The following is a 23,073-nucleotide window of genomic DNA, read 5'->3' as shown; positions in this document are numbered from 1 at the left end:
CTCATTCTTTCATTTAATGAATATTTTTTGAGTCCTTTGTTTCGGGTGCTGTTCAAGTCTTAAAGACACAGCAGTGAACAAATTTACAAGGTCCCTGCTTTTAAGAATCTTACATTCTAGTTTGGGGGAAGCAGCCAATAAACTTGTAAAAAAAAATTCAACTAGTGATAAATGCCCTGAAATAAATAAAACAGAATACTGTAACAGAATAACTGTGAAAGGGTGAAAGGTGGCTGATTTAGACAAATTAGACAGGAATGAGTTCTCACAGTAGGAAGCATCACCAGATAAAATACAGAACGTACAATTACATTTGAATTTCAGGCAAACGATGAATACTTTTTTAGTCTAAGTATTTTCCAGGCACTATTGGAGGCGTACTAAAGAAAAGTATTCATTTTTTGTCTCTGAAATTCTAATTTAATTTGGTGTCCTGTATTTCTATTTGCTAATTCTTGCAGGCCTACCAATAGGTGATATTTGAGCTGAGGATTGAATGACCAGCTATGCAAAGATTCTGGGAAAGAGTGATTCAGGCACAGAGAATATCCAATGTAAATGTCAGAATGACCAGAGGGAGGGAGGTACACATGAGATTAGATAAATAGGCAGGGGCCAGATCACAGAATCCTGTAGGGATGGCAAAAAGTTTGAATCAATCTCTGTCTCTGTGTTTCTCCCTTCTCCCTTCCCCTACCTCATTCTAAGAGTGATGATAAGCCACTGGAGTTGTAAGGAAGAGGATGACACCTTCTAATGGATATTTGGCTGCTGTGTGGTCGGCAATTTTTGGAAGGACTTAGAAGACAAATTCAAAAGACAAACTTAATCTTGTGCCACTGGCCTGGGAAGAAGCTTCTTTATTTGGAGGTGAACCCAACTGGGAGCTCTGGGCCGTGCGTTCAGGGTAACTAGGCGGTTGCTATGAAGGGGCAGCTTGGCGGTTGCTAGGGCTGGAGCGGGCTGGGGCTCCACGCAGGGCGACGCCTAGGCGGCTGGGGCGGGGGCGGAGACACGAGCGTGATGGCGCGCCGCGCGTTCACAGGAAGTCGCTCTGGGGCAGGGAGGGTCGCGAGCGGAAGTGACGTAGGTTGTGCACACGTGGTGCGGCGTGGTTCACGCGGGTCACTTCGGCTAGGCTTGGGAACTTAATAAGTTTGTTTCCCCACGTAAGCCGGGCGTCGCACTCCGGTCCCGGTCTCGTCGCCAAGATGGTGAAGCCCAAGTACAAAGGACGGAGCACCATCAACCCGTCCAAGGCCAGCACAAACCCGGGTACGGGCGGCAGGGCTGATCGAGGGTGGAGCTTGGAGGAAGTATAGGGAAGGGCTCCGAGGAGCACTGGAGGGGAAGGAGGGTTACTCGGGTGGCATTGCTTAGAATGACTACGAGCAGGGTGGCTGTTGGGGATGAAAAGGGAAAAAGGAAAGCAATATTTGTGGTGGTTTCTTCTCAGGGGGGAACTGAGGAGGGCTCAGTGCACGCCTGGGAGGCCAAAGTGTAGTCAACTGGTCTGAATTCAAGGAAAGTGAACGAACACTCAGGCCGACAGCCTTGGGTCCTCTCCAGTTGAGAGATGCAGAGAAAGTCAGATTAAAAATGGTGTAGTTTGACCCATCGGGCACTTTACACGTGATCATAATTGCCTGCCACCTTAGCTTTGACCTTTAAAATGAGAAAGGGATTGTAGTTTTGGCCCTTGGAATTATTCTGTCCGGTAAAGTGCTTAGAGAACCCTACAAAGAAGTCAGTATGATCATTGCAGTAAGGCTGTTTAGGAGATGGGTGTAAGTTTTGGCGAGGTTCCACCTGTAGGATTAACAAGACATCCTATGGGAGAGTTCCTTCCATTCAGATTTAATTAATAAAACTTTGTTTTAAAATATGGTTTAGAATTTTTGACAATTTTAATGCATGTTGAATGTTTATTCCGATTGATAATAAATTATTCGCTTTGCACAGACTGGAATCTCAGAATGTTAGACCCCAAAAGGCCCTTAGAGATTATGATTTTACAGGTGAAGAGACTGAATCAAAATACAGGAAGTGGCTTGTCATAATTGGAACAGTTAGTGAGTAGTAGTAGAGCCGCCAGTTTATACTGTTAGAGACTGTTAGGAGAGCCAATGGGCTGTGATTTCAGTCTGTCTTCTACTGCATCACTTCAGGACCAGACAGGTGATTTAAAGGGCTCCTGGCCAGGCGTGGTGGCTCACACCTGTAATCCCAGCACTTTGGGAGGCCGAGGCGGGCTGGCCACCTGAGGTCAGGAGTTCAAGACTAGCCTGACCAACATGGTGAAACCCCCTCTCTACAAAAATACAAAAATTAGCCGGGCATGATGGCGGATGCCCGTAATCCCAGCTACTCCGGAGGCTGAGGCGGAAGAATTGCATGAACCGGGGAGGTGGAGGTTGTAGTGGGCTGAGATCGCGACACTGCACTCCAGCCTGGATGACAGAGCAAGACTCCGTCTCAAAAAAAGTATAATAATAATAAATAAATAAACAAATAAAAGGCTCCCAAAATGAGAAGCTAGGCTAGTATTACCCTGTTCATTTGTCCTTCTCTTTCTCTTTGAGATGTAAGGCAAGAATCGCTGTGTTGATTAAACAAAAATCAAACATTAAGAAAGTAAGAACACATATATCAAAATTATAGTCTCCATGGTGCCTTGCACGGAGCAGGCACTCAATATTTGTTAAACTGAGACACAGAGGTAGGTGTCTTCGTGGTTAAGACCATAGATGGTGATCAGATGCTCGTGTCCAAATTCTGGCTCTGCCATTTAGTAACAGTTTGACCTTGGGCAAGGTGTCTGACCACTGTACCTCAGTTTCTCCGCAGCATGGGGATAATATATCTATAGGATTATCGTATGGATTAAATGAGATGATGCCTATAATTTGGATAACACGGTGCCATCATAAGTGCTCAAAAATATTAGCTATTCTTCTCAAATACAATCCTATCGAAGATCAAAGATTGGGTCAGCTTTGTCATACCATGTAGCTTCAAGTAATAATTATTGGAGCAACATATGGAGAAAGTAGAGATTTTTGTGGTTGGTGGCTTCTTACCTAATTTGGGTGAACTACTTGTTGCATTTTAAGCAATGACTTGTTGGTTATACTGGTTGGTTATCAAATAGTGTGCTGTGTACTTCTGCCTTTTGTAGATCGAGTGCAGGGAGCAGGAGGCCAAAACATGAGGGACCGGGCCACCATCCGGCGCCTGAATATGTATAGGCAAAAGGAGCGCAGGTGAGCACTGGGTGCTGTCATCCTTTCTCTTTTCCTTCATGCCCTTGACCGCTAGCTGAGACTGATGAGGCCTTTGCTGTTCTCACCCCCACTTCCTCCAAATAGGAGTTATATATTCTCAAATATAATTGTATATGAGTGTCTTTAGGATAAAGTGTTAATTTTGGGGTAAGGGCATGGGTAGCTGGTGGTGAAATAGTGACGGTTTCACAATACTCAAAAGTAGAGGTCTTGTTTCTCACAGCCCTGACCTCCACAAATGGCGCATTAAATCTCAGAGTTAAATATGGCCAGATATAACAAAACCTACAGGACTGTAGTTAGGAAAGCCACCAGAAAATGTGTTTTTTAATGCCAAAATGTGGATCACGACATTGTGGCACTTGGACACTCATCAAAACTCCGAGTTCTGCTGAGGTAGCCTCTACCACAGGGATTTGCTGAGTGTGGCATTCCGCTAGCTGGTCTTAATTTGTTTGGTAATTAGATTCTCCATCTCCGTCTGTCCTAAAAGATGTGACTAAAATACAAATATCAAAGAACTTAATATGCATTAGTCATCTACTTTGCAGTTTGTTTTAGAATTTGGAATTCCAGCGTAAATCACCCTCTACTAGAAAAATTCATTTAAACCAGCCTTTGAATAATTACCCAAAAAATTCAAGTATGTGGTTTTTTTTTTTTAAGTAAACAGTAAACAGATTTTTTAAAACGTCACCATTAGTTGTTATTCATCTAGCAGAAATCATTACGTGCTCTGTTGCAAGAGGTTAAATGGCTTTTGGGCAATCTGTTTCAAATGTAGAAGTACTTTGTATTTACTGGATTTGGTATTTCATGATCATTTAAAACCAAAGTAAGAAGTCCTTTTGATGGAAAATATATTCTGTAAATCAAACTTTGTTGTTGCCATTCTTCTGTTGTCAACCAATATCTGTTCTTTCCTCAATTTAGGAACAGTCGTGGTAAAATAATTAAACCCCTGCAATATCAATCAACGGTGGCTTCTGGCACAGTGGCAAGAGTAGAGCCAAATATTAAATGGTTTGGTGAGTATTATCCCCTGTTACTTTGCTCCACAAAATGTATGCTGAGTGGAAACGGCTAGGATGTTTAAATGTCTAAACAGCAGGAGTTTTTGGTGAGTGAAACTGTCAAGGATTATCTGAGAAAAGGATAAGAAAAATTACTGGGAAAAGTAGTGGTGGTCGATGTAATAAATAACTTCTTTTTGAAGAGCGCTCACCATTAGTAATTGTAATTGAACCCTCTTAAGCAGATAAGACCATCCTTAATGACTAGCATTCACACACCTTAGAATGCTCATCTTGATCTCTTCTGCTTTCCTGGAGAGACACTGTTTGAGAGGTGGCCTTGTATGTGTTTGTGCATGTATCCTGCAGGGTAAGCGCATTAGCCCGAAGTTCTTCTGAAACACTTGTTAATGGGGTTTTTATCTGAACTTGGGTGACAATGAAAGGGTCTCACTGTTGAACCTTCCAACAGTGAATAGAGTATCTTCAGTCTCAGGGTGATCACAGCTTCTTCCTTGGGAAACTCCCTGTCCCATTTCAGTCTGGGCTTTTAACTTTGCCCTTAGCCACTGGTAAATGTATGGGCACTTTAGATGATCAGACCCCAGTGTTTGCTTGGTGTTTGACCTCTGTCCTTGGGGGCAGATGGCAGCTACCTTTGAGTCTCTTATACTTTCGGTGGGATACTTCCTAAGAACTGCAACACAGAAAGGTGTCAAAGAAAACTGCAGAGAGGCATTTAGCATGGCTGCTGGGTACTGTGACTCCAGATTAGACTGCCTGGGTTTGAATTCTAGTTCTGTCATTTATGTGCCAGTGGGCAAGTTATTAAGTCTGTCTGTTCATCAGTTTTGTCATCCCTAACATGAGAATAAGACGAAACCTATCTCATAAAACTGTCATGGTAATCAAATGAGTAAATACAGGCAGGGCACAGTGGCTCACGCCTGTAATCCCAACACTTTGGGAGGCCAAGGCTGGTGGATCACTTGAGGTCAGGCATTCGAGACCAGCCTGGCCAACACGGTGAAACCCCCATCTCTACTAAATATACAAAAATTAGCCAGGCGTTGTGGTGGGCTACTTGCGAGGCTGGGGCAGGAGAATCCCTTGAGCCCGGGAGGCAGAGGTTGCAGTGAGCTGAGATTGTGCCACTGCACTCCAGCCTGGGTGACAGAATGAGACTCCATCTCAAAAAAAAAAAAAAAAAAAGGTAAATACATAAAGTGCTTAGAATAGTGCCTAGCAAATAGTAAGTATAATATACGCATTACTTGCTACCATCATTACCACCTTGCAGTTTTGCATTTATGCTGCAGCATGCTGTTTAATTGAATGCTTTTCAGGGTCTCCCTCACAAGATGTTTTCCAGGTGGTGGTGCAGGGCTCTATCTTGTTCCCTTGCATGGACTCATTGGTTAATAGTCCCTTTGAATCCTCATAACCCTAAAAGTGGTAACTATGACTCAAGTTTCAGTGTTTCAAGATTCTCTGTCTATACTGACTGATCAGCTGTGATTGGCTCCAAGTTTCTCTGCCAGATCTAGCAGGTAGTAGGACATTTGACAGATCTCAGTTCCATTCCACGCTATTTATTTCTCAGTTTCATTTAGTCAGGAAACTGGGCTTGGAAAACTATTGAAATCCTTTGTGGGTCTGGGTTTGTGGAATAGTTCATAGTGCGCAAGTGCAGGAGAGGCAGTTTTTTGGTTTTTTCCTCTTTTAAGTTTGAAAACAGCTCCAAGGGATGGATGGATCAGGTGCTTGGGTAAGTGAGGGTAATTTAAAATCTTGCCTTTCACCGTGTCAGTGGAAGGTGGATGCACAAATATTTATTAAGTGGCAACATTCTTTATTTGTAAAACAGGAAACACACGTGTGATTAAGCAGTCATCATTACAAAAATTTCAAGAGGAAATGGATACAGTTATGAAGGATCCATACAAAGTTGTCATGAAGCAAAGCAAGTTACCAATGTCTCTTCTCCATGATCGAATCCGGCCTCATGTAAGATGTAGGATATCCCTGGTGATGGAATTTCTTGGGCAAACTCCATGCAGATCCCTCTCTAACATATTTGTCTTTTGTTTTTCCTTAGAAAATAGTGACTTTAATGTAGCAATGATGAACTTTCTAAGACCTCTCTTTTCACCTTTTCATGTTTAGTATGAGGTGCAGTAGTGTAGTGGATCAAAGCACAGGTTTTGGAGTTGAGACCTGAATTTTAATCCTTGCTCTGTCCCTTCCTGTGCCTTTAGTTGGGTTTCTCCATGAACTTTAACTTCTTTGCCTTGAATGAATAGATAGGCTGGACACAGTGGCTCACGCCTGTAATCCCAGCACTTGGGAGGCCCAGGCGGGTGGATCACCTGAGGTCAGGAGTTTGAGACCAGCCTGACCAACAAGAAGAAACCCTGTCTCTACTAAAAATACAAAATTAGCCAGGTGTGGTGGTGCATACCTGTAATCTCAGCTACTCAGGAGAGGCTGAGGCAGGAGAATCGCTTGAACCCAGGAGGCAGAGATTGCGGTGAGCCAAGATCGTGCCATTGCACTCCACCCTGGGCAACAGGAGCGAAACTCCATCTAAAAAAAAAGAAAGTGTAGGTAACCCACCTCCTTGGGTTATTGGCTATAGATGAAGCATCTGTAAAGCACTTGACCCATAGTGAGCACATAGCACACCTTCTAATAAGAGCTAAATTGATAACAGCTATTAGTAATATTTATTATTTATTTTGGTAGGCAAACTTGTTTTAAGTGGTAATTTCATCAAACTTTGGGACAGTGTAGAATTACGATTGAGTTGGTAGAACTTTGGTGTTGCGTACGTTCAGCTTTTGTGAGATCCTTGAGATTTTTTCTCAGCTGAAGGAAGGGGTGCTGGTCACATTGGTTGTCAATTGCTAAAATTTGAAGTACAGTAAGGATTCAATCTGGATTGAGTGGAATGAGTTTCACACAGAACAAAGAAAGAATCTGATGTTTGTCTGCTCATTTTTACTTGCATTGAATAATAATTCCCAGAAATGTAGCCAGTACGTAAGCTTCAGTTCCAATATGAGGAGGGGAGAAAAACATTGACATGCATATGTGGGTTAAGTAGTTCAGGCCAGGCGCCGTGGCTCACGCCTGTAATCCCAGCACTTTGGGAAGCCAAGGCGGGCAGATCACGAGATCAGGAGATCGAGACCATCCTGGCTAACACGTGAAACCCCGTCTCTACTAAAAATACAAAAAAAATTAGCCGGGCGTGGTGGCGGGCACCTGTAGTCCCACCTACTCGGGAGGCTGAGGCAGGAGAATGGCGTGAACCCGGGAGGTGGAGCTTGCAGTGAGCCGAGATTGCGCCACTGCACTCCAGCCTGGGCGACAGAGCAAGACTCTGTCTCAAAAAAATAAATAAATAAATAAAAAATAAAAATAAAATAGTTCAAAGAAAAGTGTTTATTTGCAGAACAAAACAAAAACTAAGGCCTGGTTATTGCCTCAGGTTTTGTCAGTTATGTTTTGTTTTATGATGCACTAGAAGAATGGCACCTATTAGTGGAATGACTGTTTTCTTTCAGGGGAACACATGAGTGTAATTCGTGAACCACAGACAAGTTGCTCATTTCCCTTGTTCTCTTTGTCTGTTCTCCCTAAAGCCATCTTTTCAGCAACTGTTGAATCCTGTTTATGAGAAGAACAGAGAGGTTCTATGATGGATTTATTGCTTTGTTGCCTGTTCTTGTTGTCAGTGCTTCTAAAATTCAGTGTTTAAATATCTGGTATGTAGAATGAAGGGTCTGCAGTTGCACCAGTCAGCTTCTTTGTTGATGCAGAAAGCTGCTCAGAGTAATTGATGAGTTTGCTGCTTTGGCCTTGAAAAACCTTACCTATTTTATTTTAGTGTGATATCTATTACTTATAAAATCTAATTCTGAGATTATTTTGCACAGTGGAGTTAGATCAGATATGCATATTCATCTATATATGTTTTAGAACTGTTATTTCTGTAGCAATACAGTAAGAGTACTGTAACTTTGCATATGTGCTTTATTATATACTGTATATTACTGTGTTATACTTACTAATGTGTAGATTTATAGACATAAAGCCTTGTGTACTGTAACTTATAGGTTAAGAGATTTTGAAGGATAATTTTGGTCACAGTTGATTTTACCCAGTGACATTAGAACCTATTTCCCATGTAAAATGAGCTGCTTCTGTTTGGGGATGCTCCTGAGTGGAACGTAGTGACTAAAACTAAACTGAGTTGTGGGTTAGGGCATCTGAGAAAATGATAGTAGTTTAAGGATCTTTAGAAGTTGGAAGAGGGGATCTGTTAAAGTTCAGAAACCATGGGGGCTGCTGCATCATCCTCACAGCTTTCGGTAGTGGTGCTTACGGAGGAGCTTGTACTAGGGGGAAAAGGGTGATTTTTTTTTTTTTTTTATGTTATCTGCCGGCTGTTAACATTCTGTTATGTGATAGATCCTAACTCAAACTTTGACATTTATCTTGCTTCAGAAATTCCTATGCCTGTAACTCCTTTACAGGCACATCAAGTTCTAGTTAGTATCAGGTTCCTTTTATCACATCTAAACTATTATTTTGGACTTTTGCTAGATGTTTTTCATCTGAAGACTTGCCATGTGCATTTAATAAAAACGTTACCTAAATTAGGGAAAATGTTATCTGAAACTAAAATGCGTCTTACAAAACAAGCAATTCCTTTTAGCCGTGAAAGAAATTAACTTCCAAGAAAAAGTTGGCATTTACAGTTGGTTTAAAAAAAACCCACAAATTTGAGTATGATTGTCCTTGACAAAATCTATGAATTTGGCAAATTTTATGCACTTGTTTGAAAGCTATAAAAAATGGTGGAAAAGATTAATTTTCACCACTGTAGCCTTAATTACATTTGACTGAAGTTTATGATAAATGAAATAAAGCAGAGTTTTTGGCAAGTTTTTGTACAACTATTCATATTTACTTTGATTATTTGTATTACTTTTGTATTTCTCCAAGGAAGCTTATAGAACTTTAGAATAAGGGAACCAGTGTTTGTGCCATTTCAACAAGTATTTCTGATTTGAAACCAGACTGAAACCATGTTCTTACAGATTTGGGTATGGGTTGAACCTTGGAAAAATAAAATCAGAAAGTCTTTCCTAGGTGGGTGTTTAGCTTTTTGCTTTTCCTCAGTGCTTTTCTTAGTTTTACCTGTTATTCTCCTTTCTCTTCAGAACTTGAAGGTGCACATTCTTGATACTGAAAGTTTTGAAACTACATTTGGCCCTAAGTCACAAAGGAAGAGACCAAACTTATTTGCAAGTGATATGCAGTCTCTTATCGAAAATGCTGAAATGTCCACTGAGAGCTATGACCAGGGCAAGGATCGTGATTTGGTAACTGAAGACACTGGTGTGAGGTACAGTTTTTTTTGTTTGTTTCTTTGTTTGTTTTTGTTTTTGTTTTTGTTTTTTTGAGATGGAGTCTTGCTTTGTCACCCAGGCTGGAATGCAGTGGTGCGATCTCGGCCCACTGCAACCTCTGCTTCCCAGGTTCAAGCAATTCTCCTGCCTCAGCCTTTCGAGTAGCTGGGACTACGGGTGGGTGCCTCCATGCCTGGCTAATTTTTTGTATTTTAGTAGAGACAAGGTTTCACCATCTTGCCCAGCCTAGTCTTGAACTCGTGAGCTCAGGCAATCCACACTCCTTGGCCTCCCAAAGTGCTAGAATTACAGGTGTGAGCCACTGCGCCCGGCCGAGGTACAGTTTTGAAGTTCGTGCAAGTCTCGTCATTTGCTCTTCTGCAACAAAACCTTTTCTTTCAACTTATTTTGCCTGTGTGAAGCTCAGTGCTTTAACTCATATATGGAGTTATCTTCTTCCCTCAGACTGGAGACACTGGTGAAATTGGGGCTAGACTGAAGATGTCTAAGGTGGTTTGATTGACAAAGGTCTCTCCTCATCCCCAAAATAAATAACATTTTTTCATTTATAATAGTAATTCACCAGTCATAGACAAATTAGGAAATATAGTTACATTGGAAAATGCAACAAAAAGAACATAACTCATTGTCCCATTGCAGATATTAAGCATTGTTAATGCCTCTGTGAATATCAGGGCTTCCTTAACTGGAGGTCTCTGAGTTCATGGATGGCCTGTAAGGTTTCTTTGACTCTTTGAAGAAAATTTGGAAAATTTGTGAGCATACATAAAGGCAGTAGGGTTTTGTGTTTTTTGTTTTTGTTTTGGGGAGGAGGAGGAGGAGAGGAAGTATCTATAACTTTAATCATATTCTCGTAGGGATCCATACTCAAAAGGAGAATCAGTCACTGGCTGGCTGCAGTGGCTCACCTGTAATACTAGTTTTTTGGGAGGCTGAGGCAGGAAGATCGCTTGAGCACAGGAGTTTGAGACCAGCCTGGGCAACGTAGCAAGACCTTGTCTCTACAAGAAATAAAAAATTGGCTGGGCATAGTGATGTGCACCTGTAGTCCCAGCTACTCAGAAGGCTGAGGTGGGAGAATCACTGGAGCCCAGGAGTTTGAGGCTGCAGTAAGCTGTGATTATCAGGAATATATTTCTATCTCAGTACATAATCAACAATAATACTTATTGTCAGAGTAGTATTTTGTTTGTTATGGCCAGTCTCATTGTTGGACATTTATACTGTGTGTAGTGTTTCCTTATGGTGAACAACGCAAGGATGAAGCATCAATGTGACCGCATCTTTTTCATCCTTAATTATTCCCCAAAGATAAATTCTTACGGAGCAAAGCATGATATCAAAAGGTATGCATGCTTTTGGTAGGCAGCTGCCACATTGCTCTTGAGAAAGGGTTTAATTTCATTTCCCTTGGGCAGTGCTAGAAGGCTCTCATTCTCCGTCCATCTCATGTCTCTTAAATGAAGTGGAGGTTTTGCTGTCTTAGTGAAGAGGCATTGTCCTTTGACTGCATCAGTGTTATTACCTCATTGCTATTGTCAGCCCATCTTCAAGCACTGGGCCACCTAGAGATAAAATGTCAAGCCATTTGAGGCCAAGCAAAAAGAGGCAGTGAGTTCATTTATTTATTCTTAGAATTATTTGAACTTTCGTTGGCTTTGTATTCTAATGATTTGAATTTTTCCTCCCGCAACGGGCATAGTAGGTAATGCAGTAAAGACAAAACTAGTTTTGTTTACCTTGGGTAAATGTCCTTGAGACTAGTAAATAAACAGATTCTAAACCTTATCAGAAAAATACTGCTTTATATGGGAGCTATGGACTATAGGTTGTGATTCAGGTCCTGCCAATTCCATTTTATAATTCTCTGTGACATATTGCCTAATTCAGTCATGCTTTTTTTTTAGTTTAATGTTTTATTGTGGTAAAATATATGTAACAAAAAATGTGGCCAGACGCAGTGACTCACGCCTGTAATGCTAGCACTTCGGGAGGCTGAGGCGGGCGCATCACCTGAGGTCAGTAGTTCGAGACCAGCCTGACCAACAATGGTGAAACCCAGTCCCTACTAAAAATACAAAAATTAGCTGGACATGGAGGCGCACACCTGTAGTACCAGCTACTTGGGAGGCTGAGGCTGGAGAATCGCTTGAACCCGGGAGGTGGAGGTTGCAGTGAGCCGAGATTGCACCACTGCATTCCAGCCTGGGCAACAGAGCGAGACTCCGTCTCAAAAAAAAAAAAAAAAAAAAAAAAAGTACTTTTCTAACCATTTGATGTGATCTCGGCTCACTGCAATCTCTGCCTCTTGGGTTCAAGCGATTCTCCAGCCTCAGCCTCCTGAGTAGCTGGGATTACAGGTGCTCGCCACCAAGTCCGGCTAATTTTTTTGTATTTTTAGTAGAGACAGGGTTTCACCATGTTGGTCAGGCTGGTCTCAAACTCCTGGCCTTGTGATCCACTGCCTCAGCCTCCCAAAGTGCTGAGATTACAAGTGTGAGCCACTGCGCCCAGCTCTTCGAACCATTTTCAAGTGTACAGTTTAGTGGCACTAAGTTCATTTACATTGTTGTGCAATCATCGCAGCTATCCATCTCCAGAACTTTTTCATCATCCCAAACTGAAACCCTGTACCCATTTAACACTAACGGTCCGTTTCCCCTCTCCCCCCAGCCCCTGATAACAACATTCTACTTTCTGTCTCTCATGAATTTGACTGGTTTAGGTTCCTAATATAAGTGGAATTATACAGTGTTTGTCCTTTTGTGTCTAGCTTATTTCACTTAGCATAATGTCTTTAAGGTTCATTCGTGGCCGGGCACGGTGGCTCATGCTTGTAATCCCAGCACTTTGGGAGGCCAAGGCGGGCGAATCACGAGGTCAGGAGATCGAGACCATGGTGAAACCCCGTCTCTACTAAAAATACAAAAAAATTAGCCGGGCGTGGTGGCGGGCGCCTGTAGTCCCGCTACTCGGGGAGGCTGAGGCAGGAGAATGGCGTGAACCCGGGAGGCGGAGCTTACGGTGAGCCGAGATTGCGCCACTGCACTCCAGCCTGGGCGACAGAGCGAGACTCTGTCTCAAAAAAAAAAAGGTTCATTTGTGTTGTAGCATGTGTCCGAATTTTCTTCTTTTTTTTTTTTTTAATTAATTATTTTTTGAGACAGGGTCTTGCTCTGTCACCCAGGCTGGAGCAGTAGCCTGCTCACGGCTCACTACAGCCTCAACCTCCTGGGCTCAAGTTCTCCCATCCCAGCCTCCCCAGTAGCTGGGACTACAGGCATGCACCTCTGTGCCCAGCTAATTTTTGTATTTTTTGTGGAGATGGGGTTTTGCCATGTTGCCCAGGCTGGTCTCGAACTCCTGGGCTCAAGCAGTCTGTCCTGCTTGGCCTCCCAAAGTGCTGGAATTACAGGTGTGAGCCACTGAGCCAGCTGGAATTTCCTTCTTTTTTAAAGTTGAATGCCATCTTGTGTATGTATGTGCCACATTGTGTTTATCCATTTATTTGTTGACAGACATTTGGGCACACTTTTTATTTATTTATTTATTTTTGAGACGGAGTCTCGCTCTGTCGCCCAGGCTGGAGTGCAGTGGCGCAATCTCAGCTCACTGCAAGCTCCACCTCCCGGGTTCACGCCATTCTCCTGCCTCAGCCTCTCCGAGTAGCTGGGACTACAGGCGCCCGCCACCACGCCCGGCTAATTTTTTGTATTTTTAGTAGAGACGGGGTTTCACCGTGGTCTCGATCTCCTGACCTCGTGATCCGCCCGCCTCGGCCTCCCAAAGTGCTGGGACTACAAGCGTGAGCCACCGCGCCCGGCCTGGGCACACTTTTTAAATTCAGTTTGTTTCTGGTCCATCTCCAACTGGGTTTGATATTGTACCCTAAAGCATCCTTTTAGTCTTGATGGTGCTTCAGTTGTTCATTTGGGGTGCTTTCTTATTCAGAAATGAAGCTCAAGAGGAGATCTATAAAAAGGGACAGTCCAAAAGAATATGGGGTGAGCTCTACAAGGTAAGACTCCTAAATTCTCTCCCATTGAGTGGTTCCTTGGGCTTTCATGATTTTGTAGAAGAAAACTAATTTTGATATATTGAAGCTCTGTTGCCCAGAGTACAGGCACCACTGCCTGTTCCATCCTCTTCCTCCTACAAAGAAACTCGAAAGACGTACTACCATTGATCTAGGTAACTGCATTTTTTAAAGTACTTGTATCAGAATAACAGCTATCTTTTATTATACACTCATGTATTTATTACCTGTCAGTATTTTTCAAGATTTCCTGCCAAATTTATCATTCCTAGTTAAAGTCACGTGCAACTTTTTAAGTTATTTAGTCCACCCCTCCCCTTTTATCGATGAGGACTCCTGTCTAGAAAGGTTTAATGCTGTACCTAGCTCGACTAGCTTGTTAGTGAAGGAGGCTTTGTATATCTTGATTTCTGATCCAGTGATCTTTAACTGGCAGAGGTTTATGTCCATGCACTAATAATAACCTTCAGAAGAAAAATTTTCAAGTATAATCACGTAATTAAATAGTAACATGATAGGAAACTAGTACCGTGAAGGCAAGCTAAACTTTGTAGTTTTTTGTGAAATACACAAAACCTATAGTATTACAAACTTACAGATAATATTACAAACTTAAAGAAGTCTAAGAAGTAAATGATTTACTTCAATAATCCATAGTAGTTAGGAAATAAGTTGAGTTTCATCTAAGCTAGTTTTCCTGTTTTAAATACAGCAGGTTTCAAAAGCCACAAGATGAAAAACCTTTTGAATTCTGATCACTGGGCCTTGAGATTAGCTACAACCAACTCTGCCCAGAGACTGTTTTGAAGTTGTCTCTAAATATTATTATTTTATTTTTCCTAGACTCCGTTAAATGTCATCCCTCTTTTATTTGTACTGTAGCAAACCATTTTTGCCTCTGTGAATTTTCAGGTGATAGATTCATCAGATGTTGTAGTTCAAGTTCTTGATGCTAGAGATCCAATGGGTACTCGTTCCCCTCACATTGAAACTTACCTGAAGAAGGAAAAACCTTGGAAACACCTCATTTTTGTACTTAACAAATGTGACCTTGTTCCAACCTGGGCAACAGTAAGTACAACTACTAAACCAGAATAGACTATTAAGACATCTGTTAATAAGTCAGTTGTAGGGCTTTTAGGCTAAAGTGTTGTCCTGTTGAGATGGTAGTAATGGGAGTGCTCTCGTTGGAAACACGAAAGTGTGCTCATTGATGGTGGGCGGAGGCACCAGGAGACGGCTGCTGAGGCCACTGCCTGCTTCACATTATGCTCCATTAATTGCATTTGGTAACAATGGAGACATTTTTTGGAATATTGTTTTGTATTTATAAGACAGAAGAGCAAAGCATTAACCATTATACTTGGAAAAAACATTTCAAAGAATTATAGCTAACATTTTCCTTAGACAACAGTATATTTGAAACAATTCTGTAATTCAAGCTCTGATTCTTCCACATAATGTAAATAAATGAACTGCAGTTTACCAAAATGTTTTCATCTCTCCCTCTAGAAACGGTGGGTTGCTGCCCTCTCCCAGGATTATCCAACACTTGCTTTCCATGCCAGCCTTACTAACCCATTTGGCAAGGGAGCATTCATTCAGCTTCTGCGGCAGTTTGGAAAGGTATTGAGCCCTGATCTGTTTCTCCTGGAGTTGTGTAGCTGTGGGTTGGTGTAAGAACCTCTTGCCATGGCATAGCAGAAAGTTACCAACTTCTTAGCTGGACTGTAGTCCTAGCTACTCAGGACGCCGAGGCAGGAGGATTGCTGGAGCCCAGGAGATCAAGGCTACAGTGAGCTGTGATGGCACCACTGCACTCCAGCCTGGGTGACAGAGCAAAACCCTGCCTCTAAAAAAAAAGAAGATGTGGCCGGACATGGTGGCTCACACCTGTAATCCCAGCACTTTGGGAGGCCAAGGCAGGCAGATCACAAGGTCAGGAGTTTGAGACCAGCCTGGCCAATATGGTGAAACCCCGTCTCTGCTAAAAATACAAAAATTGGCCAGGCACGGTGGCACGCACCTGTAATCCCAGCTACTCGGGAGGCTGAGGCAGGAGAATCGCTTGAACCTGGGAGGCGGAGCTTGCAGTGAGCCGAGATTGCGCCACCGCACCCCAGCCTGGGCAACAGAGCGAGACTCCATCTCAAAAAAAAAAAAAGAAGAAGAAGATGTAAAAACTCCAGAGATGTAAAAACTCACAGAGCATCAGGATTATAAGAGATTGTGTAGTGTTTTCTTGCTCAGCCTTTGCCCCTATTCCTGACCAGTGTTGCTTCCATTTCTGCCACAGCCCTGGCACCTGACGTTCCACGCTCTGCTAGCCTTTGCAGGCCTGCTGTGCCTCCTCTGCCCATGGAGCCCGTGCAGCTTCTATCTCCTCTGGTTGGAGAGGGCCCTGCCAAAATTCAAGCTTCAGATCCCTGGTCAGACGTCAGCTCCTGAGGGAAGCCCTGGAACCAGCCTACCCTATCAAATGTTCTTAAAGCTTCATGCTCTGTACCTGTCATTTTGAATTTGTATATTTAGTTAATTCTACCTGGCTTCTAACAAAAGACACATGTCTGCTGTCCCACCCTTCCCCACTTTACAGAAGCAAATGCTTCCAATAGCCATTAGTTCTGTTATTTTCCTCCATATTTTTACTACATGCTTATGATTTTATTTTCTTGATCTGTGCCCACCCCTCACCCCCAGTTTAAGATGCTTATTAATTTCTTACTATGGAAAATGAGGATTTGCTATCTTATAGCCATCCTCTCTCCATATATACTTCCCCCTGTATTGTTAGATGCCAATGTTGGGTTACAGTATTATTCATTCAGTGTTGGTTGGTTGGTGGTGGTGTTTTAATTTGGAAAGGAGAGCTTTATTTCTCATAAAGGGTTGCAGCCTGCAGGGTGGCCACTCTAACAGGCTGGGAAGAGTAGCCTTGGCCATTCAGTCTTTACATTGTCATGACTGTAAAATATTAGTCACAGCTGATCCACATGGTGTGCTGAGTATAATTCCTTTCTGATCGAAGCTTTTATTTTCGCTAGTGTTACTTTGCTATGTTCTATTTGTATCTGTCACTATCATACTACCAAATTCTCTGATACAGTGGGAACTGTCAGAGCTTCCAGGCAACACAGGTAGTTCCCTTCAGTGGCCAGCACTTCGTCCTCCGCAGGGCTGGCCACTCTCCAGGCTGCTGCAGCGTCGTCTTTCTGGGATTTCCTTTCACTGTCATCCAGAGAATTCCCATGGCTGTTTTCCTGTATGGGACCTCTTATTTATAGGACCTCTTTTCGTCTTTTCTGGTTTACTCCTTTCTTTCGATGGGACATATTTTCCAAAAGTTTCCTGAGAAGGAATACTTGGAAAGAACATTTTTTTGAGATATGCCTTGCATTCTGAAAACATCTTTATTAACATCTTTATTCTACCCTTTATACTGTTTTTCCTCAGAATACTGAAGTTACCACTGCACTGTCTTCTGACTTCTGAGGAATCTGAGGCCATTCTGACCTCTCATACTTTGTGTGGCTGTGATTTCTTATTTTGAGACAGGGTCTTGCTTCATCACCCAGGCTGGAGTGCGGTGGCACAACCATAGCTCACTGTAACCTCAAACTCCTAGGCCCAAGCAATCCTCCGGCCTCGTTTTGGCCTCCTGAAGTGCTGGGATTACAGGTGTGTGCCACCACGCCCAGCGGATCTTTTCTTATTTTAAAATTTAAAATTTCTCTTGTTCTAAAATTTCACAGTGATGTGTCTTGAAAAGTGGGCCTTTTATTGCTCAGTGAGCTTGGCATTTGATGAGACTTCAGTCTGATATTGTCTTACATTATTTCTTTGAAATTTTCTTTCCTCCCTAAGTTGTCTGTATTCTTGTTCAGAAATTTGCTTTTACCTCCTGGTTTAATTCTTGATTTATATTTTCTTTTCTTTTTTTTTTTTTTTTTTTGAGACAGAGTCTCACTCCGTCACCAGGCTAGAGTGCAGTGGTGTGATCTCGGCTCACTGCAACCTCCGCCTCCCGGGTTTAAGCGATTCTTCTGCCTCAGCCTCCCGAGTAGCTGGGAATACAGGCACACGCCATGACGCCCAGCTAATTTTTGCATTTTTAGTAGAGACAGGCTTTCACCATGTTAGCCAGGATGGTCTTGATCTCTTGACCTCGTGATCCGCCCGCTTCAGCCCCTCAAAGTGTTGAGATTACAGGCGTGAGCCACCGCACCTGGCCTATATTTTTTTTCTTTTGGCACATATATGACATTTTCCTCTATTTTCTGGGTACTATTTTTTTTTTTGAGACAGAGTTTTGCTCTTGTTGCCCAGGCTAGAGTGCAATGGCGCGATCTCGGCTCACTGCAACCTCCTCCTCCCAGGTTCAAGCAGTTCTCCTGCCTCAACCTCCTGAGTAGCTGGGATTACAGGCATGTGCCACCACACTTGGCTAATTTTGTATCTTTAGTAGAGACGGGGCTTCTCTGTGTTGGTCAAGCTGGTCTCAAACTCCCAACCTCAGGTGATCCACCTGCCTCGGCCTCCCATAGTGCTGGGATTACAGACGTGAGCCACCGCTCCCGGCCACTTGCCTTGTTTTGATCATCCAGCAGCCCAGTCACAAAATTTATTTTGCCAATTGCTTTTAATTTTTAATTTCTGAGAGCTCTTGTTGAATTTTGATTTGCTCTGCCTCCTTTTACATCTTATTTCACAGTCACAGTATCTTCTCCCTCTCTAAGAACATTAATGACGTGTTGAAATTTTCCTATCTACATTGATTCTGTTACCTCCAAATTTTTGTGTGTGTGGTTTTTTTTTTTGGTCTTTTCTGCTAGAGTCACGCTTAAAATTTTTTCTTTTACTTTAAATATTTTTTTGAGACAGGGTCTTGTTCTGTCTTAACCCAGGCTGAAGTGCAGTGGTGCGATCATGGCTCACTGCAGCCTCGACCCCTAAGTAGAGTCAACTTAAATGTTTATTCTTGGTTCTCTATTTATATTTAAGAGTAAGGCATTAGGCCAGGTAGAGTGGCTCATGCCTGTAATCCCACCACTTTGGGAGGATGAGGCAGGCAGATCGCTTGAGCTCAGGAGTTCTAGACCAGCCTGGGCAATATGGCAAAACTCTATCTCTACAAAAAATATAAAAAAATTAGCAAGGCATAGTGGTGCACACTTATGGTTCCAGCTACCCAGGAGGCTGAGGCAGGAGGATTGCTTGAGCCCAGGAGACAGGCTGCAGAGAGCTGTGATTGTGTCACTATACTTCAGCCTGGGTGACAAGGGAAGACCCTGTTTCAAAAAAAAAAAAAAGGCATTAAAAAGCTGATAGGTTCTTTTTTTTTCTCCATAGAGTGGCCTTGTTGACTGATAGACTTCATTGTAGGGTGATTAAATAGGGACTCTAATTTAATTTAATTTTTTTTTTTTTTTTGAGACGGAGTCTTGCTCTATTGCCCAGGTTGGAGTGGAGTGGCCTGATTTCGGCTCACTGCAACCTCCGCCTCCTGGGTTCAAGCAATTCTCCTGCTTCAGCCTCCCAAGTAGCTGGGACTACAGGCAAGCACCACCAGACCTGGTTAATTTTTGTATTTTGAGTAGAGTCAGGGTTTCACCATGTTGGCCAGGCTGGTCTCAAACTCCTGACCTCAAGTGATCTGCCCACCTCAGCCTCCCAAAGTTCTGGGATTATAGGCATGAGCCACTGTGCCTGACTGGGACCCACATTTTTTGTTGGGAGGACATCCTGTAGATACCAGTGTCTGTAGGTCTTTTTTCTTGGGCTTGTGAGTTTCCCCAGAAGAGAATCTTTCAATCTCTGGCTCTAGGGGTGTAGAATCCTGGCTGCTAGAGTTCTGGGAATTCAGTGGGAATAGTAGACTGAGCATCTCACTATTTAATACGTAGATTTTCAATTAATCATTCTGGGAATACTGTTGTTATCTCTAAATCCAGGATCCCTTTCAAGTCTGAAGATTACAGATACTTTCAAACGTGACATTTCAAAAAATCCAAAAGCCAATTTCATAGGCCCTGGATTTCTTTGAGAGTAGAGAAGTTGTGTGCCCACCCTGAATGAGGGAGGGCATGGAGAAGTGTGGCTGCTTTGACAGACTATCTGCCGGTCCTTGTTTTCAGCCCTATCTTAAGAGGGACCCACCACCAATTCCCAGTGATTCCTAATGAATCTCTGTGATTCATTGTCATTATTATTGCTGGATCTTTAGTTTTTCTATCTTTACAACCACTTAGCTTTTATATTTTGTAATGGGCCAAGTTTGATACTACTTTTAAGCATCTAGTATTTTGTTTAACATCACTTTAGTTTTTGTTGTCTCGTCTCCATCTTATTCTCTGGTTCAGTATGTTTGGTTCTATTGGTTTAAAAGTGTTAATCATTCTAGTGGAGTTGGTGAGGGAACGGGGTTAGCATGTATGTTCAGTCCACCATCTTTAATCCGAAGCCTCCATTCGTTTGTAGGCCCTCTTGATAGCAAGCTCTGCCTTCTTGAGACTTTCACCCAGTGGTCGTAACTTTCAAGGTTGCTTTTTTTTCTTTTGTTATTTTTGGCAGTGGAAATGCAGATGTATCATGCAAAGAAAAGGAGGGGTGAGTTGTGGGATTGTCCAGTTGATGAATCTGTTCATATTCTTTTTCCCGAAGATATTTTATCAGTAGATGGCATTTATCTAAATCAGTGACTAACAAGCTGTTTTTCTTTTGTTTCTTTTTTTTTTTTTGAGACTGGAGTCTCTGTCACCCAGGCTATAGTGCAGTGTGTGATCTTGGCTCCCTGCAACTTCGGCCTCCCAGGTTCAAGCAATTCTCCTGCCTCAGCCTCCCAAGTAGCTGGGATTACAGGCATGCGCCACCATGCCTGGCTAATTTTTGTATTTTTAGTAGAGGCAGGGTTTCATCATGTTGGCCAGGCTGGTCTCGAACCCCTGACGTCAGGTGATCCACCCTCCTTGGCCTTCCAAAGTGCTGGGATTACAGGCATGAGCCACCGTGCCGAGCCTTCTTTTGTTTCTTGACCTACATACTTTTAACCTTAACACATACAAGGATAATTTCACTTGCATAACTGAGGAAATGACTCACCTCTGATTTATTAATAAGCATATGTATCCAACTCACTCAGATTATGTAGGTGGTGTGTATCTAGGCTTCAGATCAAGTTGTATCAACAGTTTTGCACTGTATTCTTGATATTAACAAAGTAATACAACCTACTTGTCCAAAGGGATATATATGACTGCATGTATGTTCTGTGTATTCTCTCTTTGAACAGTTGCACACTGACAAGAAACAGATCAGTGTTGGGTTCATTGGCTATCCAAATGTTGGCAAGAGCTCTGTGATAAATACATTGCGTTCTAAGAAAGTTTGCAACGTGGCTCCCATTGCAGGTGAAACAAAGGTACATTGGGCACAGGGTGACCTTCTGCATATTTTCTTTTCATAGAGGGTGATTGTTTAGGACTTGTTGATTTCTCTCTGCTTCTCTTGAATGCAGACCACCATTAGGAGTTTAGCTCACCATATAATAGTTTGGAACGTATCAGAGTTGTTTCTGCCCACTTTGATAAGACTGAGAATACTTTATATGCCACCGTGTGGCTTTGGCGTGTGTTAGTTAATGTGTTTCATATTTAGATCTGTTTTAAATTGTCACTCCAGCCTTTTATTTTGATAAACAAAACTAACCCAAGAATATTTGATGCCTGGGTTAAGAAGCCTCAACCTTAAGGTAGGTTCTGAAAGTTGGGGGTCATATCCTAGAACACATAGTGGGGAACAGCATGGTTTTGCTTAAAGGCAGTGAGGTCAAGCAGTACTAAGCTCTCAAGAGTACTTCTAAAACTCAGGAAAGGTTCACCGGGTATAATTACATAATACTAGATGGAAATTCTGTCTCTGTGTTGTTTTTAGACTCTTAGCTGATGGAAACTATAGTTTACACTTAGCGGAAGTATCTTGTGCATGGCACAGATGAGAGAGTTAGTAGCTTAATTACTTATCGTGTTGCTTTCGTTTGACTCACCCCTTCCTCCTTTCCAGCTTCATACATGAGCATCAGGGGTTTGTGAAATTTAAGACTCTTAGTGTTTGATATAGGACATCTCTGACTTTTTTTCTGACTTCAGGTCTGGCAGTATATTACTTTGATGCGTCGGATATTCCTGATTGACTGTCCAGGTGTGGTTTACCCCTCTGAGGACTCCGAGACAGACATTGTGCTAAAAGGAGTTGTGAGTATTTGGCCCCGATAGGCTGTTTGTGTTTGCGGGGGAGTGTTCTGTAGGGAACCCTGGATACCTTTCCTTTTTATTCATTAAGAAGGCAGTTTGGGGTCAGCCTGTCTGACCAAACTTTAGGAACATGATGTTGAACAGGGCAGCCTCTCAGCATAAGCTGTTTGAGGAATCAGTGGAACCATGGGCATATCTGGTCAATATCATCCCACAAAAGAGTTTGTAGTTTACACACAGGATCCAAAGGGAAGCAGGGCCTGTTTATGCTTAGCGATAATTCGTCTTCGTGGGTTTATGGGTTGAGTCATTTGGAACCCAGTCATTTCCTCACTTGTTTCTGAATACGACTGAAAAACTGTAAATGGTTCCACTTAACCTTGACCATGCTTCTGGCTATACATCCTGTGCACATTCCTCCTCTCCTTTCTTAAACTATTCCATTATTTTTGTGTCCTGGGATGGGCAGGCTTTTAACCATTTCTGCAGGTGAGTAACATGAGGCATTCCAAGTTTAAACTGTGGCAGCCACACAGTAAGTTTGTGGTGAGTGGGGATTAAAGCTGAGTTCTGGGCTCCGTGGCTATGGTCAGCTTTCAGCAGTGCTCCTTGCAGCCGACCATGTCTAGCCACCTCAGAGACAGGCTCCTGTCAGTCTCCACTAGCTTGTGATGTTGAAGTCTATTTTCAAATAGTGCTGCAAAGGACACTGGGAACTTCACTGCTTCCACAACAAAGTTTGTAAGTGGGAGATTTCCTATTAACATTTAGGTTCAAGTGGAAAAAATTAAGAGTCCTGAAGACCACATTGGTGCTGTACTTGAACGAGCAAAGCCAGAATATATCAGCAAAACATACAAGATTGATTCTTGGGAGAATGCTGAGGACTTTCTTGAGAAGCTCGCTTTACGGACTGGGAAGTTACTAAAGGTGAGCCGGCGTTTGTGAGAATTTAGACTGATACTTGTCACAGGCATGTATGTATATGATATGGGCCTTTTTTTGGTATGCATGTATGAGCAGTGTGAAACTTGTCACTTAAGTGATGAT

General features: G+C 42.6%; 1 protein-coding gene across 1 annotated transcript in view; it reads left to right on the top strand.

Moving 5' to 3' along the window:
• The first annotated feature begins 1,095 nt into the window (after positions 1-1,095).
• The window catches only part of GNL2 (G protein nucleolar 2), a 29,674-nt gene continuing 7,696 nt past the window's right edge, over positions 1,096-23,073 (top strand). Inside the window, exons 1-11 of the mRNA XM_032160282.2 lie at positions 1,096-1,275; positions 3,179-3,263; positions 4,218-4,312; positions 6,165-6,304; positions 9,529-9,713; positions 13,690-13,756; positions 14,687-14,845; positions 15,287-15,400; positions 21,063-21,191; positions 21,919-22,023; positions 22,795-22,953. Of these exons, the coding sequence (XP_032016173.1) occupies positions 1,212-1,275; positions 3,179-3,263; positions 4,218-4,312; positions 6,165-6,304; positions 9,529-9,713; positions 13,690-13,756; positions 14,687-14,845; positions 15,287-15,400; positions 21,063-21,191; positions 21,919-22,023; positions 22,795-22,953 (1,302 nt within the window). The 5' untranslated portion in view covers positions 1,096-1,211. The remainder of the gene's footprint in view (positions 1,276-3,178; positions 3,264-4,217; positions 4,313-6,164; positions 6,305-9,528; positions 9,714-13,689; positions 13,757-14,686; positions 14,846-15,286; positions 15,401-21,062; positions 21,192-21,918; positions 22,024-22,794; positions 22,954-23,073) is intronic.

Source organism: Hylobates moloch, unplaced genomic scaffold (assembly GCF_009828535.3).
Source record: "Hylobates moloch isolate HMO894 unplaced genomic scaffold, HMol_V3 SCAFFOLD_8, whole genome shotgun sequence".
In the NCBI taxonomy this organism is placed as follows: Eukaryota; Metazoa; Chordata; class Mammalia; order Primates; family Hylobatidae; genus Hylobates; species Hylobates moloch.
This window is presented reverse-complemented; position numbering and strand designations above follow the sequence as displayed.